Source organism: Oratosquilla oratoria, chromosome 22, assembly GCF_046742065.1.
Source record: "Oratosquilla oratoria isolate Oo_2021 chromosome 22, ASM4674206v1, whole genome shotgun sequence".
Classification (NCBI taxonomy): domain Eukaryota; kingdom Metazoa; phylum Arthropoda; class Malacostraca; order Stomatopoda; family Squillidae; genus Oratosquilla; species Oratosquilla oratoria.
Window position 1 is genome coordinate 15,704,474 of NC_134798.1, and position 20,140 is coordinate 15,724,613.

General features: G+C 40.4%; 1 protein-coding gene across 1 annotated transcript in view; it reads right to left on the reverse strand.

Moving 5' to 3' along the window:
- Positions 1-11,396: 11,396 nt before the first annotated feature.
- LOC143037286 (uncharacterized) overlaps positions 11,397-20,140 on the reverse strand; it is a 27,661-nt gene continuing 18,917 nt past the window's right edge. The window contains exons 6-8 of the mRNA XM_076205419.1: positions 19,429-19,503; positions 11,935-12,031; positions 11,397-11,458 (exon numbers count right to left, since the gene is read on the reverse strand). Coding sequence (XP_076061534.1) covers positions 11,397-11,458; positions 11,935-12,031; positions 19,429-19,503 — 234 coding nt within the window. The remainder of the gene's footprint in view (positions 11,459-11,934; positions 12,032-19,428; positions 19,504-20,140) is intronic.

Genomic DNA, 20,140 nt, shown 5'->3' on the forward strand with positions numbered 1-20,140 from the left:
GTGTCCATGGACCAAGCTCACGATTCTTGTGCTTCCCCGCTACGTCACCCTTCGTCATATCGACCAAAGGCAACGAAGTCAGCAAAGTTAGGAATAAACTTCCTGTAGTATCCCGCTAATCACAGAAATGAAAGCAGCTCTTTCTGACGCGCTGGCCGGGGAAAAGTTTTGATGGCTCGGACTTTATCTGGCTGAGGTAAGCGACCTCCTTCTAGAAGAAATTACATTTCTCCAGCCGCAATGAGAGGTTTGCCTCTTGCAACCTCCGAAGGACATCCTCAAGATTCTTGAGGTGGTCGACCCAAGATGTTCCCAGAACAATTATATCGTCCATGTACACCATCGCACTAACCCCTAACAGCCCCGTTAGCACCTGATTCATCACCCTTTGAAAACAGGATGGAGCGTCTTCTAACCCAAAGGGAAGAGACGTAAACTCGTGATGCCCTTCGGGCGTCGAGAACGCCGTTTTCTCGCAGCTGCTCTCCATCAGCGGGATTAGGAGATACCCTTGCTTAAGATCTAGCAGTGAGAATATGACGCTGGAGCCGAGACTTCGCAGCATCGTGTCAATATGGGGAAGAGGGAACCTATCATCAACTACGTGTCGATTTAGAGCATGAAAGTCAAGACAAAGACAAAGGGTTTTATCCTTCTTAACAACTGGAACGACAGGAGCATTGTAAGGAGAACGAGATGGGCGAATGATCCCCTTACGGAGCATATCCCCAATGAGTTCTCTAATCTCTCCTCTGTACTTCTCAGGAATGGGATATGATTTCCGGTAGACCGGCGGTCCAATGGTCCGAATCTCGTATAAGAAGTGAGGCTTCACGGTAAGTGGATCCCCTTGTAAGGCAAAAACATCGCCATATTTGACCACCAAAGACGCCAGAGCTATACTTTCCCTGCTATGCTTATTAGGGAAAATTTTCCCTACTTCCAATCGTAACTTATCACCACGAGAGCTATCCACTACCTTAGACGCCTCCACCGTTCCCACCGAGACGTTAGTTCCACCATCTACTAGCGCAATCTCCCCTAAGAAAGTAAGTTCCCCAACCACTTGGTCTTTGCGGATCTCATGGGTATCAGGGCCCAAGTTCAAGAATGGAACTTTGCACCATGCCTTTCAATCTTCCATCCTGAGCACCTCTACTACTCCCTGGCCGAGCAGGCCTGTTTTGGGTGGCTATTGAAACCAAGTTTGATAGGAAAAATATAATATATTTTCTTATACTACTGACAACGAATGCGTGCGCACACCACAAAGGCTGGCTTCAACTGACGCCAAGCTCCAATTTTTGCGCGGGAAAGACGTGCATCGCATTTGCAACATGTGATAATATTACCATTATACACAATATACACATGATTACTATAAATAATAAAACAACACAACATATGACAATTTTACAAAGAGGGGGAAACACACAATTCCCCAAATAAGCAACACACCAGTACAATGTACGATATGTTATACTACACACCATGCTACACCAGTACAATGTACGATATGTTATACTACACACCATGCCAACACAGGCCGGCGCCCTCGGCGTATGGGCGCGCTGTAGACAGCGCCGAGACGGCCTGACCTGCGGGAGCGAGCTTGTCTGCCCTCTCGAGTACTAAACCTATGGTTCCGCCTGAGAAACCTGGTACCCAGTGAGCCTCAATGGTCTTAACCGGGAACGTGGCTGTTTTACTTAACCCCTGATAACTGTGGCGCTCCTCGCACACGGCAATGAGCGGTGGTGAATGCTGAACCGTCCCTACAAGGATTACTGGAAAACCCTTGCGCTCAACTTTGAATGTTAATGGACGGAATGTCAAAGTCACCTTGTGCGCAGCGAGGAAATCGAACCCAAGGATGAGCTTAGAAGGAAGAACCTCACCAGGGATTATGAAGAAAGAATGTTGGAACGGAAACCCTGCGAGATCAAACCTAACAGTGACTTTGCCAAGATTGAGCATCTCTGAACCGTCGGCCACTATGATTCTAGTGGTACCTGCCTGGGAGCCTTCCATGGTAACAGGCAAAATGCTCTTATGAATAAGGGACACCGCCGCTCCCGTGTCTAGGAGAGCAAAAACGGACCGAGTAGTGTGTGGCTCTAACAAAGTAACTGCCACCACAGCCAAACCGCCACCAGCACCATGGGAGCTGGCCAAATCGACGTGAACAATTTCCACGCGCGACTGCCGCTCGACCGTCACCTCGGGGTGTGCTTTCCCCTGAGCTGCCCGTGTTTTTTTTTTTTTTTTTTTTTTTTTTTTTTTTTTTTTTTTTTTTTGTTTTTTTTTACGAGCCACTCTCCGCCAAACCCATCTGGGCCTCCTGACCGACACTGGTATCAGCTTTCTAAATCCGCCCTTAGCCCCCGCAAGTGTGGCAACACGTGCTTGCCTGACTGCGTGCCCTAAAATAGCACGCATCGGTCGCGTGTCCCACCTTCTTGCAATGGGCGCACTATGGACGCCACCTATTTTGATTACCACGGCCCCGGTTACGCTTCCACGTGTTCCTGTGTCCCCCTGCCCTGTGAGAAGAGTATGTGGGTTCCTCGCGAGGCCGCGCCTCGGTCTCTCGCTCAAGGCGAGGGCGCGCCTCCGTCTCTCACAAATTGCGAGGATTCGTCTCTGTCTCCCGCGAAGTGTGAGGTGAGGAAGAGCCTGGGACTCTGTGTAATGTGGATATTGGATATGATTGTGAGGGTGGGTGGGAAATTGTGTCCGCGGCCGGGTATTGGTGCGACACAGCGGCCGTGGCCGGATATAAAGCAATGGGCGAGTCTACATCGCCCGCATATACCGTTTTCACATCGCAACTATGCCGCTGGGCATAGTCAATGGCCTCATGGAGGACACCAATGATGGAAGACTGCTGTTCGCGAGTGAGGGCGCCTGTGAACTGCGGCGGCATAGCCCACTTAATTCTGGTCACAGCCGAAAATGTGGCCCAATCTTCCCGCTCTGGGTGGTACACCGCATAGGACGAGACCATTTCAGCCAACCTCAGAGCAAAAGACGTGACCGTCTCAGAAGGTTTCATGACTGCCTCGGCTAGGCGGTCGGCCACAGTATCCGCCGACGCGGGCGCATAAATAAAGTCGCGGAACGCGAGTTTGAATGCTTCCCAATCATTGGGATGCCTACCCTTGGCTAGGCGAGCAGCTATCGCGGCATCACCGGCAGTTTTCTGCTGAGTAACTGCAATTTTGTCTGCGTCAGGGACCTCTGGGGACCACCTTTCTTCCAATAAAGAAAGCCAAGATTACGCGTCCGTACAGGCAGGGAGGCCACTCATGGGGTGATGATTAATCCCTGATGAGAGAAAGAATGGGACATCTGCAGTCGCCTGGAGTGCCTTTGCCTGGTGGCTCACCGGTACACTTGAACGCCGAGACATAGTGAGATACTTATCAGTCCTAGCTCTAACTAGCACTCCTTTGTGTTCACTGAGTATCGTGATAGTGTACTTTGTAATTTGTATGTATGTTCACTGAGTATTAGAACTTCTTACCGAATTTCACCACCGCCACCAGTATGGTAGTGTGGTAGAAATAGGATAAGTAATTCCAAACACGAAATGTGTTTAAATGTGTATTTGGCACGGAGGCAAAATATTTAACTATGTACACTAATTAATTAGTGGGAGCAAGGTAAGAAATGGTACTCACGTGATGACCTATGCAGCTGGAGTGCGCGCTTTGATTGCTCGCGGGGTACGAGGCTATGCCCACGGGTCGTGCGCAAACCCCCGCAGCCAATCGCAGTCGCCACGGGTCGTGTGCAATTTGACCTGCTCCAATCACACTCTGGCCCGGCGACGCGACCTGGCTTGGGGGCGTGGCCAAGCTGCGCAAGATGCGCGACCCAAGGGCTCGGACGGCCTAACCCGCTTGAAACACAAAGACACAGCGCATCGTCTCACGACATATGTATATATATATATATATATATATATATACATATATATATATACATATATATGTACATATATATATATATGTGTATATATATACATATATATATGCATATATATATATATACATATATATATATATATACATACATATCCGATCATTTTTATAACAGTCGCATGCAGGATTCGAACCCACTGCTTTCGGCAACCCGTAAGATCACCTTCACAGAGCCTTAGCCCTCTACACCAACAGAGACTTAAAAGTCTTGAAACCTGGAATCTACAGGGTAAGCAAATTTATACATGGAAATACTCGAAACAGAAGAATACATGACAATAATGGGTAGAAATAGTAAATGGTTTAGGTATGTTGATGACATACTTGTAATTGTGCCTAATGATACAGATATTAACACGAAACTCAGGAGATTAAACAGTGTAAATGCAAATATACAATTTACTGCAGAAAATGAAAATAACGGAAAATTACCTTTCTTAGACACAATTATCCATAGAATAGATATAAATGTGAAATTTTCAGTATACCGGAAACCCACCAATAAAGAAGATTACATACATTTCTATTCAGGACATAATGACAGAATTAAAACAGGTATTATAATAGATTTCTTCCTCAGAGCATTTAGTATATGCAATAAAGAATTTCTAGATCTTGAATTACAACATATCACAGAGACTCTCATCAAACTCAGATATCCAAAAGGTCTCTTATGTAGATTGAAAAAGAAAGCCAAAGAAATAGTTAACAAAAGTAAAGATACAAATAAAAATGATGATAAATATAATGATGAAACCAGATACATTACAATACCAAACTCTGATATCAATTCACACCTAGACACTTTTCTCCTAAAAGCGGCCATTAGAATAGCCAGGACATCAGGTAACAAAGTAGGACATTTGGTAACACGTAGCTTCAATAATTCCACTAACGATAACAGCGTTGTTTATAAAATCCCGTGTAAAAGCTGTCCCTCTTCATAGTTTGGTGAATCTGGTCACGGACTTAATAAAAGGATAGATAAACATAAAAATGACGTAAAAGCCCATAGATCATCTAACTCCATAGTAATGCATGTGAATAAACATGGCCACCTTGCAGACTGGAGCAATACAACCATAATAAAGGACCATCCAAGAAACTAAGGAAGACAATTGATGCAGCATACATTAACACTAATAACAACATCAACCATAGAGAAGGCTTTATATGTCTAGCAAAAGCCATAAGCTTATTAATGATAAAAGAATACTCAAATAAAATAATAATCTCTCCGAAGTGTCCCATGAGATGACCCGTCCATGTATAAACTCTCCTGTTATGTTTGAGTTGTTAGCTTTTTTATCAAGACCCTGCGGGTTGAAACGTTAAAGCGTGAAATTCTCCCATTGCTCCTCGTCTGCTTCCTCCACCTTCAGTCTTATTTATCATAATAGAGTCAACACACACACACACACACACACACACACACACACACACACACACACACACACACACACACACACACACACACACACACATATATATATATATATATATATATATATATATATATATATACATATATATATATATATATATATATATATATATATCTATATATATCAATATATATATATATATATATATATATATATATATATATATATGGAAAGAGAGTGAGAGAGAGGAGAAGATAAGAAATACGCTCTCAGTTTGTCTCAAAATAGTAATATAATACTAATGAATAAAAAAAAATATTGATATGGATATTCTCCTACTTTTTCACAACCTATGTCTCGCCACATCTCCATGCTTACACGCTATTGTTTTAGATCTCTTTTATTCAGAATTATAACAAATTGGAATAGACGCATAATTAACTACAAACTTTGAATCACATTTTTCTTCTAGGTCTCCTGAGCTTACGCACTTTGCTAAACGACTTCTTGATTTTGCAACATAACCACAACGCCATATGAATTTTCATTTTCATCATATCTTAGTAGATAAACCATCATCAGACTCTTGTAAGTTCTCTATAGCCTGGTTAGAATGTCTTGATGTACTAGTTGATTATAATCAGCCAGTACTGGAAAATATATGCAGTATAAGTGAAAACAAATTGTAGCTTGTAGAATTACTTTACATTCTGTAGAACCGGGTTTGAATACGGCAGCTGCTGATATTGACTGTTATCTGTCAGAACTATCTGCAAAATGGTGACAACTTCGATCTCAGTAAAAACAAGTTCTCATTGCAATACCATGTATTGGGGGAAAAAAATGAAACCGGGTCACATTACCCAATGTGACTGGAGTTGGTAACATTCATCGTGTGGTTATTTGTCATAGAAATACAGCGATAATTCGCACAGAAGTGATGACACTTGATCAAACATAGGTACTAGGAAACATATTAAGAGGTCAAAAGTAGAAACGAATCAATAATAAAAAGAAAAAAATCAAGAGTGAGAAAGAACGACCAGTATTAGATGGCACAGGAAAATTAATATAGATACAGAACGTGGTAGGAGTAATAGTAAAAAAATCATAATAGTAATTTGATAAATGAACAAAAGAAAATATAATAAAGAGGACAACCGCATAAGTAGACTTGCTCGAGGGCAGAGATAGAACACTCCACAATGTTCACAAACCGAAAGTCCACCACTCGAACTCATGTTTGGACAAATAGATACTACATGAGTTCGTCCACGGCGCGTGTGTGATGATGGGAAACACATACGTACTAGATACATAGTGTAATAGGCAGAGGTCCGCCTCTTGTTCGTTGGCTCAATATAAGGAGCGTGCACACTCTGGCAGAGTTCGTTCATCCTGCAGTAAATGCGTGAGGAATTATATTGCACAATGGATGGTCGACCCTGGAGATAATCTTATGCATAATGCAGAGGCCAGCCACATTCCTCACATGGATTTTGGAGTGGGTGAGAGGTAGGCTAGAGAAAGAGACAGGAGGGACGACGGTGGAGGGTAGAGGAAAGAAGGGAGGAGGAAGAAGGAAGGGGGAGGAAGGTAGATAGAGGACAAAAGAGGGAGGAACGAGGAAAGAGGGAGTAGGAAGGAAGGAGGAGGAAGGAGGGAGAAGAGAGATAGGAAAAGGGAGAAAAGAGGGGAAGAAGAAAGGGGGAGGAGGGGGCAGGGAGGAGGGAGAAGGAAGGTGGAGGAAGGAAGGGGGAAGGTAGATGGAAGAGGGAAGAGGGAGGAAAGAAGAGGAGTGAGGAGGAAAGAGTGAGGAATGAGCAGGAAGGAGGAAAAGTGCCGAGTGAAGAGGGAGTAGGGAGGAAGTAAAGAAGGAAGTAAGAAAGGACAGAATGAAAAAAGAAGGAAGGAGGAAAAAAAAAAGAGAAGGAGAGGGAGGAGGGAGGAAGAAAGGGAATGAGGAAGGAAGGAAAGGAGAATGGGAAGAAGGGAGGAAGAGAAGAAGGGAGAATGGAAGGAAGAGGAAAGGAAGAAGGTAGGAAGAGAGGGAGAGAGAAGAAGGGAAGGAAAGGAAAAAAGAAATGAAGACAATGAAGATTAGAGGAATGGAGAGAGAGAGAGAAAAAAGGAGGAAGGGAGAAGGAGAGAGGAGGGAGGAGAAAGGAATAGGAGGGAGGACGAGGGAAGTGAAAAAAGGTATGAGGGAGGTAGGACTGATGAGTAAAGAGAGAGTGAGATGTATGGAGAAAGGAGAAGGAAAGAAAGATGGGGGAGTAACGAAGGAAGAAAGGAAGTAAGGATGGAATGGAGGAAGGAAGGAAGGAGAGAGGAAAAGAATTAAGAAAGGGAAGAAAAAAAGGAGGAAAGAAGGAATAAAGGTATGAAGGAATGAAGGGAGCAAGGAAGAGATGAAAGGAGGAAGGTAGGAAAGATGCATGTGTACCAGTGGAATAACTTTCGTAGAAAATATTTGTGAACTATATGGTCAATAGTGAGGAAAGGGAGAGGAGGTAGAAGGGAAAAGGGAGGAGGGAGAAAGGAGGGTGAGGAGAGAGGAGGGAAGATTGAGGAGGGAGGAAAAGGAAGACGAGGGTAGAGGAGGGAAGAAGGAAGAGTGAGGAGAGAGAAGGACGGATAGAGAAGGGGGAGAGGAGAGTGAGGAAGAAGGAAGAAAATAAAATGGAAGGGATGAAGAGAGGGAAAAAGGAAAGAAGGAGGGAATGAAGAAAAGGAAGGGATTAAGGTAAGGTAAGGAATTAAGAAAGGGGGGAAGGAAGGAAAGAAGGAAGAAAAGAATGAAGGAAGGAAGGAAGGAAGGAAGGAAAGAAGGAAGGAAGGAAGGAAGGAAGGAAGGAAGGAAAGAAAGAAAGAAGGAAATAAAGATAGAAGGAAACAAGAAAAGAAGGAAGAAAGTAAGAAAAGAAGCCAGGGAATAAAGAAAGAAGGAATGAAGGATGGAAGGAAGGAAGGAAGGAAGGGAAAGTACTTTATGTCCCAGGCCTATCATAGAAAACATTACTCTATCAGTATGAACAATAGTGTAATCACAAAACGTGCCTTCAGAACAGAACAGAAGTTGAATAAACTTTTCAAAATGCTAGAACACCAAGAAGACCCAAATAATTTTAGGGATACTATTTCTGTAAACAAATCAAAAATAAAAGGGACACCAACATAGCGGAGTCCGCAACAGGTAGAGAATAAATATACTTCATATGGTAGTTCAACACCCGGAAGGAGAGAAAAAAAATCGAAAGGGCAGATAAACCTTTTCAGTCAGTATCCATCCAACTCCCTTATTGGACACTAACACACGTGGTTGCCGTGCGCGACATCGCTGCAGGGCATGGGGACGAGGGTCTTGGAGTTTGAGTGATGTCCCAGTGCTGTGGTTGTACTGGGATCCCTCACCCCACCCACGGACTAGCAACACGCATCTTTGGTACTTTATTCAGGCCAGGACAGGTAGCCTCTCTCGGCTCGGGGAGGCAGATCGGCTGGACTGTATAACTTACATCTTTTGATTAGGCACACCCTGATTCAAGAAGCCACTTGGGCCGACATCACACGGTCCGCGGCTGTCTACCCCTAATGCCAAGGTGGTGGCTGTGTATACTCTCCCATTGGGTTGATATTCATACCCAAATCCTATTCTCCTCTCATTGGGCTAGGCGGTGGGTGGGACCATGGGAGGGCAATGGTAATCATGAATGGCACTTATAGTAAGGGCGAGTTTGCAACCTAACACTGTCAAAATCACCAAGACCGCTTTGCGAGCCACCGGGTTGCTGCAAATGAGGCACAAATACGTCAAACCAGGCCCGGGGTGAACGTTCGGCAGGCTCTCCGTGTAGGCGTCTTGCATATTATTTTCTTTCCCAAGACGATTGACTACCTTTTTTCATTGGCGAAGCTCAGGAAGCTTAGTTTAGATATAGTGGCTCTCTCAGAGGTAAGAGGAAGAGGCAATGGCTGGATCAGTAGTGAGGTTTACATCTACTTCCAGTCAAGCAGTACCGATGAGGAATCCTTCGCCGTGGGAAATCTTGCCGACTACAGTACACTGTTACAATGTTTACTCCGATTGATGAGCACATGATGCTGGTGAGGTTGAAACACACCTTAGGCTTTATCTTTCTTATTGTAGTATGTGCTCCTATTGAGGCTTATGAACTCGAAAAGAAAGAGATGTCATATGCCAAGCTTAAATCTATAGGTGACCAGTGTTCACCATGAGACACACTTATTGTTTTGGATGACAGAGCCGGTTATGAAGTATGGAACCAAAAACGCTAACATTTCTTTCCTTGATATTTGCAAAGTCTAGAAGGCTGAGGATGGTGGTTCCTAGTTCTAGAGACGAGAGCCACACCAATATATTTGGTACACTAATACTAGAGCAGTGGCAAAGGATATTGATCACGTATTTGTTAGTAGTCGTTGAAAGATTTTGCAAAACTGCAGGGTTTATCGAAGTGTTAATTTCTTTAGGAGTGATCATAGACTTATGGTCGCAACACAAAGACTACTTATCAAGCTCAGGAAACTCTAAGATGCAATCCATCTGGATTTCATCTAGAGAAGCTCAAGGGCGATGTGTGTACCCAGGAGTATGCGGAGGTAATCTCTAATCGGTTTGAAGCTCTGGACACTCCTGAGGACACGGATGAAATGTGGGACACCTTCAAAAATTAAATTCTGAAAGCTGCAGATGAATGCGTTGGAAAGCGTTCAATGTCGAAAAACTGTGTTGCGTCGCGGGAAACACTGGAGAGTATAGAATTGAGCCGTCCTGCCATAATGGCTGGAGACCTGGGCTAATATAGAACTCGGAAACGGTAGACTAGAGCTCTCATTAGGGTGGATAAGGAAAGGTGTGTCAGAGGAATCGCTAGGGATATCGAGCGACACTTTAACGCAAATTATCTCAGGCTTGCTTACCGAGCCCTGAACTCAGCTACAAATCTGTGACTTAGTGGAGCACAGTCCAAACAGCTGACCCCCAACTAATGTCAGGTTTGTGGGGGATAGTAGCCCTTTAGCCGAGTACTTTGAGCAGTTGACATGGGTAACCCTCCAAGCGGACAGCTTCCCTTTAATAGTGTCTGAGTGGCTGCTGCTAATATACCATTAGCTGAATCTCCGGGCCCTTTCTGACAGTGAACAAAGAGGCTGTGAGTAAGTTAAAGGGTGGAAAAGCAGCTAACATCTACAACATCAGTGTGGAGTTGCTGAAGGCTAGAGATGAAACCATGATCAGTGAGTTGCATGCGGCACAACCTGCTGTCTGGCAGCCCAGTATTAGTAAAAGGGTCTGGTGGGACTACAACAACTACCATGATACTGCATTGCTTAGCGTACCAGGTATGGCGCACACCCACCTGTTGCTGGCACGAGTTCGTTCACATCTGCTAAAGTTTCAGTGGCCTCACCAGTCTGGGTTCACGCCCAGTTAGTCAACAGCTGATAGGATCCTAGCGCTTCGCTTCCTTATGAAGCGCCGACGTGAGTTTCAACAGGGGTTTCTTGCACCCTATATTGATTATATTTATAGACTTGATGTTTGTAAAATATTGGGTAGGTGTGTCCAGTTTCTTTCCTGAGGCAAGGGTGTGTTTTCTCTCCAACACTTTTCAGCAACTGCATGGACTGTGTATTGGACACAGTTTTCAATGGAGCTCATTGCAGAGCAACAATAAGGTCACTGACCTTGTCTTTGCTGATAATGCTGTCTCTCTTGATGGCTTTGGAAGTCATGGTTGCCGTCCTTATGTCCCTGCATAGGGAGACGGGACCATTTGGATTCCAGGTCTCCTTGACTAAGACGTTTGGGGGCTTACTGGATGACATAGTTTACTCTGTCCATGTATATGGTGAGGACATTGACGTTTTGAAAATCCTCACATACCTTGGAAGTGTAGTGCAAATCAATGGTGGGTTATGTCAGGAAATTCTTTGATAGATTGGCATTGCCCATGGTGCTATAAATCAACTCAGCCAAAGTATATGGCAATGTCTACATCTATTCAGGATGACTGCGATACAAATCTTTAAGTCGCTTGTGGTCCATGTCTTGCTGTACGGCTATGAGATATGGACATTATGCAGATTTTAAGAGGCGTATCGATAGCTTTGGTTCTTTCGGAGAAGCGTGGGGTATCGATGGAAAGATTTTGTATCAAACCAGATATTGTGCTGTGAAATTCGATCTGGTCTTGTTACAAGCATAATTCGTAAGTCAACACCTGTTATATGGCATGTAGCACGTTTCCCTGATGATAATCCTACTCACAGGATTGTCTCCACATGAAACAACCCTCGAGGGAGGAAGCGAAGGGTAAGCCCACCGAAGTCATTGTTTGGGCTAGCTGATCGAACCTGTCGAGAATTGTTTGGAATGGGAAAAGTGTCTGCATGGGAACTCACTCGGAGGAGACTGGAGACGACGGGTGAGTGAAGCAACGCACCCCCTTGCGTATGTTTCAAGTTGATGATGGTAAAGAAAGAACTGTAATACCCTAGAGGAGTTAGACACTGAACAGGTATGGTATTTTTCTAACCTCCTACTAAAACAAAGTATGCTGTAAAGATTTTGTTGCAATAAAGACATATGATGCTGTTCACCCGAAATTGAACATTGGCATGACGACCAATAATCTAGATCAAGTGTGACATATTTTAGGGCATGCTTTTTACAATAACTAATTAAATTTTCAGTGATTGTTAAGAAATCAGGAGGAAGTTAGTACTCTCGGTCAGTACTCGTTATGAAGATGATGACAGGAGAATTCAGATGCTATGGAGGATTTGAAAATGCAGGAATGAAATGAGGATGATAACAAATGTTATATCTTTCAAGGAAAGATACTAAAAAATGTGCTTAATTGTTGGAGGATAATGACCATCCATTTCTTTCCTTAATATCTTAGTTCCTATGAAAATGGTTAACCCTTTTTCTAAAGACTGCTATGGAGATGGAAAAAATAAAGACCACCCTGCACGGAAGGAGTTAAATGAAAAAGATGAGTTTCCTATAACACAGAAACAGAATAATTAAGAAACTTATCAAGCTGCATGATGTAGCGCAATGATTTAAAAGCCATTTTGAACGAACTAATGTTTCTCGAATGATTTCTTTATCCAAAGCGATCGGAGTTTCAGTAGAAGATAATTTGAAACTTATCTTTATTTCTGAAACAGAAAAGTAAGTTAGCCTCTACCGTGTAAGAAATGTTTCGGAAATAATTAGAGATTTCTTCTAAACAATTAGTCTCTTAGTACAAATGGCAACTTAACCTAATTTGACTGGAAAACTTTAATAGGAGATCATGAAGCGAAGAAATTCCTAGATGTGGTGCAGGATAATTTCCTAAAACAAGTGATTACCGATCCTACGAGGGGACAAAATACCGTGGACTTAATTTTAACTAATAATGAGCACCAAATTAGCAGCGTAATAGTAGGAGATAGTCTAGGCTCTAGCGATCACCAAGAAATAAGCATTAATGTTATTTGGGAAAAAATAAAAAGTACGAATAACGTTCAAATACCATACTTCAAGAAAGCAAACTTTGACAATATAAAAAACCTATTTCAAATTGAATACGAAATGTCATACAGACGTTTCGAACATAGTCGGGTCTCGGAGCGTGACTGGGGGTCAGGTCAGGACTAGGGGTTGGGTCACGGAGGATAATATGCATACCTTGGGTCAGGTCATTTGGGGGGCGAGGGCTCAACAGTCAGGTCAGCGATTTGAATTAAATGTATAGCAATCTAACTGATCTAATTACTAATGCACAAAACACATTTATCCCCCTAAAGGCAATACGGAAAGACAGTAATACTCCCAAATGGATGACGGACAGATTGAAACATGAGATCGGAATGAAAAGAGGACTTTACGTAAAAATAAAAAACGGGGAATCACACCTTAGATCAAGATATAACGAAATAGCAAAGCTGGTTAAAAGGAATACACGTACAGCAAAACGTAATTATGAAATCAAGATTGCCAGTCAAGCAAAATCCAACCCAAAGGGTTTCTTTCACCTTTGTAGAACAAAAAATAAAGAAAGAATAGGACCAATTAAAAACGATGAAAATGTCATGATAGCATCGGAGGAAAAAATGAGTGAGGAGTTTAATGATTATTTTCTATCGGTGTTTACTAATGAGAGGTTAGATAAAGTACCTGAGTGCGATCCAATTTTCATAGGGGATGAAGAAAGTAGTCTATCTAATATCAGCATTAATAAAGTAGAAGAAGTCAAGCAGTTTGATAGACTTAAAGCTACAAAATCTCCGGGTCCAAACAAAAATGTTCTAAGAATGCTTAAGGAGTGTAAATTTGAAATCTGCGACCAGTTAACTAAAATATTTAATAAATCGGTAGACACTGGTTTTGTCCCAACTACTTGGAGGCAGGCAAACGTTGTTCCTGTTTTTAAGAAGGGAGATAGATCGTCTATATGCAACTACAGGCCAATCAATTTGACATCGGTTATAGGAAAAATGATTGAATCAATGATAGTAAATAGACTCAGAGAACACATCGAAGGACATAATTTAATTCGTTATTCACAGTATGGTTTCTCCAAGGGTAAGTCATGTGTGACTAATCTTCTATCCTTTTACATTAAAGTATATAAGGCGTCAGATAACAATGATAATTACGATGTTATTTACCTTGACTATAGCAAAGCGTTCGACTACTTAATCAAATCAAAGCCCATGGCATAGGAGGAAAAGTGTTAGAATGGAGTAGAGTTTGGATTAGTAACAGAAAACAGCGGGTCACCATAAATGAAATAAAATCTAGGTGGGGCAATATTACTAGCGGGGTCCCCCAGGGCTCGGTTTTGGGTCCCTTGTTGTTCATTATGTACATAAACGACTTAGACGAAGGGATAAATAGTGATGTTAGTAAGTTTGCGGACGACACTAAAACAGGACGCCTAATTAGGTCAGGACACGACGCAGAGATTCTGCAGGATGATCTTAATAAATTGTTAACATGGTCGGTGAAATGCCAAATGAACTTCAATATCTCTAGGTGCAGCGTGTTAAACGTAGGGCTACACAACCCCGAAAATAGATACAGCTTAGATAACACGTTTTTAGAAAAATCTGAGTGCGAGAGGGACTTGGGAGTTCTGGTGAATCCGGACCTTAAAACCAGGAAGCAGTGCATTAGCGCCAGAAATAAAGCTAACCAAGCATTAGGTTTCATTGCTGGGACGGTAATGAATAGAAGTGCAGAGGTAATTATTAAACTCTATCTAGCGATAGTTAGACCCATCCTTGACTATACGATACAGTTTTGGTCTCCGTCCTACAGAATGGACATCAATTCACTAGAATCAGTATAGAGAAGAATGATCAAAATAATACATGGACTCAGAAATTTGCCTTACGAAGAGAGGCTTAGGCAACTTAACTTACACTCTCTGGAAAGACGCAGAGTGCGGGGTGATCTAATAGAAGTGTTCAAGTTTATCAAAGGTTATAACAAGGGTGATGCAAACAAGGTCATCATAATAAAACAACAGGGCAGGACTCGCAGTAATGGGTATAAAATGGACAAATTTAGATTTAAGGAAATAGGCAAGAATTGGTTTACTAATAGGGTGGTCGATGAATGGAATAAACTTAGTAACCATTTGAGCGATGAAACTATCAGTTGTTTTAAAGAAAGATTAGACAACTTTATGGATGTGGATGACAGGTGGTCATGGATACATAGCTGCCCAGTGTAGGCCTTATGGTCTCTTGCAGTCTCTTTTATTCTTATGTTCTTATGTTATGTACTTATAATGTCCTTATTTTGGCGAAGCCATATTTTTCAGTACTCTGCCCATACCAGGTCCAGGACGACGATTTTTATAGAAACATTAAATGGCAGAATCAATTGATATGAAGGTTTCAGGAAAGGTAGGAAATTGTTCCTGTATGACAATAATAAATATTGAGAGTAATAGGTCAAGGTCAAGATCAGTGAATATGCTAAAATCTCTTTTTGAACTTAACTTCTTCAGCAATTGTCCTATTAACTAGTCAATGCTAAAATGACTTTAAGTTATTACAAAGGATTACAAAGGCGGAGCATGCCGACAGGAGACCTTTTGATACATATCTAGGTCGGATGCGAAAAAAAAAATCATATTAATAATAAAACAATAAATAAAAACTATAATAATGTAAATAACAAATAAAATATATAAATAAATGCATAGGTATAGTTAAATAATAAACAAACAGGTAAATAGTAAATAATAATAAATTGACATATAACTAATAATAAATGAAAATCAGACAGACAAATGATAACAAAACAGAAACAAATAATATAAGATAAATTATAATCATTACAGCATCTTACTTAGGTATTTATCTAAATGATTCTCAAAGCTTCGAACTGAACTACATTGCACTACCTGTGCAGGAAGTTTATTCCATTCATTAACTACACGGTTGGCAAAGTTGTTTCTACCTACTTCCAAATTGAATCTATTTCCGGACAGTTTGAGACCATTGTTTCTTGTCTGATTCTCATTCAATGTGAAAATTTTGTCACTTTTGATGTTGTCAATTCCCTTTAAAATCTTAAAGACCTGTATCAAGTCACCTCTGAGTCTACGCTTTTTTAGGGAAAGCAGATTCATGGGTTTTAATCGATTTTCGTATTATTTATTTTTGATATTTGGAATAAGTTTTGTGGCTCGCCGTTGTACTTTTTCCAGTCTGTCAATGTCTTTAATGAGATTCGGTGACCATACGGAAACAGCATATTCCAAATGTTGACGAACTAACGATTTATATAGCTTGTTAATGAGTGATGGACTTTTGAAATCAAAAGATCGCGCAATCAGTCCTAGAATCTTATTTGCTTTCTCAGAGGCTGAAATACACTGCTTGGATGATTTGAGGTCGTTACTGATAATTACGCTGAGATCTTTTTCACTATCCACTTTTGTTAACGAATTTCCAAATAACTTGTAATCGTACTTACTGTTATTTTTACCTATGTGCATTACCTTGCATTTACTTGTGTTAAATTTCATTAGCCACTTTTCAGACCATTGCTGTAATTGATCTAAATCTTCTTGAATATCTAATTGGTTTGAGTGATCATTTGCCACTCCGCACAGTTTTGTATCATCAGCAAATTTGGAAACAGTAGATTTTAGTCCATGGTCTATATCATTTATATATACTATGAATAGAAGTGGCCCAAGAACGGAACCCTGAGGAACTCCACTTACAACACTTTTCCATCCAGAAGTTTTTCCATTTAAAACAACTCTGTTTTCGATCATTCAACCAATTACTAGTCCAACCTAATAGGCTACCACTTATTCCGTGCGAAGCTAATTTAGTAAGTAGTCTTTCGTGTGGGACGGTATCAAAAGCTTTTGCAAAGTCTAGATATATTAAATCTATATTGTTTCTTTTGTCATAATTCGAGATAACTGTGTTGTAGAATTCGAGTAAGTTAATCACGCAATAACGTTTCCGTCTGAAACCATGCTGGCTATCATTTATCAAACAGTTACTTTCTAAATGATGTTCGATAGCATATCTGATGATAGTTTCCATTATTTTTCCTAAGATTGAAGTCAAACTTATAGGCCTATAGTTATTTGGTTTCTTTTTGTCACCTTTTTTGAATATGAGAGTAACGTTAGCTAGCTTCCATTCTCTTGGGACATCTCCGGATATGATGGATTTCTTGAAAATAATTTCTAATGGAACAACAATCTCATTTTTTATTTCCTTTAAGATTCTTGGATGCCAACCGTCAGGCCCTGGTGTTTTATTAACTTTGAGTTTGTCTATACACCTTTTAATTTTTTCTTTTGTTATATTTACCGTAGTGAGTAAGTTTACCCCAGACTTTTCACAGGTTTCAGTTTGGAATTCACTTTGAGGTGTTTCGTTTACAAATACCGAGCTAAAATAATTGTTTAAGACATTACACATTCCTTCATTTGAATATTCAAGTTGACCGTCAGCAGATAATAGTGGACCAATGTGATTCCTAACAACCTTTTTATCTCTAATGTAACTATAGAATTCTTTGGGATTCTCTTTGGATTTATCAGCGATGTTCATTTCGTATTGTCGCTTTCTTTTTCTTATTGTCTTTTTTAAATCTCTCTGTATTGATACATAACTTTCATAGTCATTAGATGCACCCGAGCACTTATATTTCTTATAAGCCTGTCTCTTTTTAGCAATACTTTTTTTCAGTTTCTTTGTCGAGCCACTTTGGGCGAGCCTGATTTGGGGGACGTCTGTCCTTAAAAGGAATGTAAGTTTGAATCATCTTATTGAGCGTATTTTGAAATATTTCCCACATCTGATCTACAGGTCTTTCGTTTAATTTTGCCTCCCAATCTGTAAGCTGAAGCTCCTGACGTAGTCCTATGAACTGAGCTTTACTGAAATCGGGTATTTTAGAAACACAAGTATCTATTCTAAAATTGCTTAGGAGTTTGAATCTAACTAAGTTGTGATCGCTATTTGCAACAGATTCCCCGACTTCTACATCAGTTACCATGCTTTCGCGGCTAGTGATCAAAAGATCGAGTAAGTTTCCATATCTTGTGGGCTCTTTTACATGCTGAATTAAGTAATTGTCACCAAGAAAATCAATCAAGCGCCTACCTATATGGCCATGTTCAAGGGTCATCCAATCAATGTCAGTAAAATTGAAATCACCCATTATCAATAAATCCCGGTTGCAGAAACTAGACATTTCTTGAAATAACAGTTTATCGTCTGCTAATGATAATGTCTTTGGCCTATATATTACACCTATATTCATTTTTTGTCCATTTGTTTGGGTTAACTCAACCCACAAACTATCATATGCATCCTGTTTCACTTTCTCTAAAACACAAGCACGAACATTGTTTTTAACGTACAATAGAACACCCCCACCTTTCTTGTGGTTTCTATCCTGATGAAAGTGTTTAAATCCCGCAATATTAAATTCAGCTTCGAACTCTGTACCATTTAACCATGTCTCAGTTATTCCTATCATATCGAGATTTTCGCTTTTGACATACACCTGTATTTCTTGAAATTTGTTCCTAATACTATGAGCATTAAAGTACATGGTTTTAAGAAACTTGTGATTATTTCTTTTTGACACATTTTTGAGTTTCAATATCATGTCTTATATTATAATTTTGTTTTTTATTTATACCTTGCTCTATATTATCATTTTATTCCTTCATTTTTCGTATATGATTCTGTACATTACAGTTCTGAAAATGCATAATTTAGCATTGATTTTGAAAGGTCAAACCCAAAGTCACTGATTTTTAGTGACAGCTCAAAAATAGTTCCAGATAGAGACATTTGCTATTATATAGATCTTAAATATTTTGCTTTTGTTTCACGTTGAACCCGAAGTCGCACAGTAGGCAAACTGGAAACAACCGATATAGTTGTATTTTATCACGCGAGGAGAGCAGGGTACATTTATTTAGAGGTGCAACTATAAAGTTCAATGCAACTCTACAAGCATGAAACCATAAGGTAGTTTCATTATGTGAACATGTGGGTGTTTTGCGACCGAAGCTTGGAAACTCAATTACCCCAAGCAGGCTTCTACACAGCGATATTCTGTTCAGTAGCCCAACCGAGATTGAAACTTGGCATAACGACCATGAGTTAACTTGAAAGGGCTAACACACTTTAAGAGGGCCTTAACTCTAAAATCATTAAAGGTAAATATAGAAAGTTGCTTCCGTAAACCGATTCTATATTAACCTGTAGTAAAATGATTGCTATCAAGTGAGGTTTGTTTTGACTAGCACCACTTGTTTTCGAGTAAACATAACACATACAAAATTAAAGATATCTTCTCCATCCTTTTGGTCCCTTATTTTCAATTGTTTGCCGAGCCGGAGGTCTGTTATAGGATCTACTCGTATACTGACGGTCACCAACGAATATTATTGCTTGTACTATTCGCTTACCCAGCTACTCTTGAAGTAACTAACGATGGTCGCTTCACTACTGAAGAGCGTTTTGTTTCATACCTTTGCTGCACTGCAACATGACTGGCTAATAGTGATGAAACTGTGACCAGCGTTCATTATCAGGTAATAATCACACTGTTAGTCAAAATGACACATCATATTACATTCATAGTATCAAATAAATTGAAATGGCTAAGTTGGTATTTCAGTGAACTAAATAACACTGTGTACATGAAAAATGTTCTATAATAAGCACATAATCAGTTGCTGATGATTATATCTTTATGAACTATCCTACTGTATATTGCGAATATAATTCTCAAAAATAGTTCATGATTAGAATATTAATCCAGACACCTACATTATTTAGGGCATGATGCAGACACAGATGGCATGTCATTTTGTGTGAATAGCAATAAACTTTTCATTACACATGAGGCGCCATATAAAAACAGTAGTGGCTACGAGAATGAAAGAAAAAATGCCACCTGATATGGAAAGGAATTGATACAGATTAGTTACAAATTCTTCGATATCGATGGGGTTCAAAGAGGTGGTCCGATGGCAGCCGGCATATTCATAATAAAGTGCTTCTCCTGTTGATATTTTCTCTTTTACATACACGTTATTCCTGTTATTTTTCTATATCAAGGTGAATGAGCAAACAATTGATAATAACTGTAAAAACGTCTGTTATTTACATTACCAACAAAATTTGCGACCACATTTTCTATCAGACCACGAAATAAGGAAGGTAATCTTTAGCACTGTT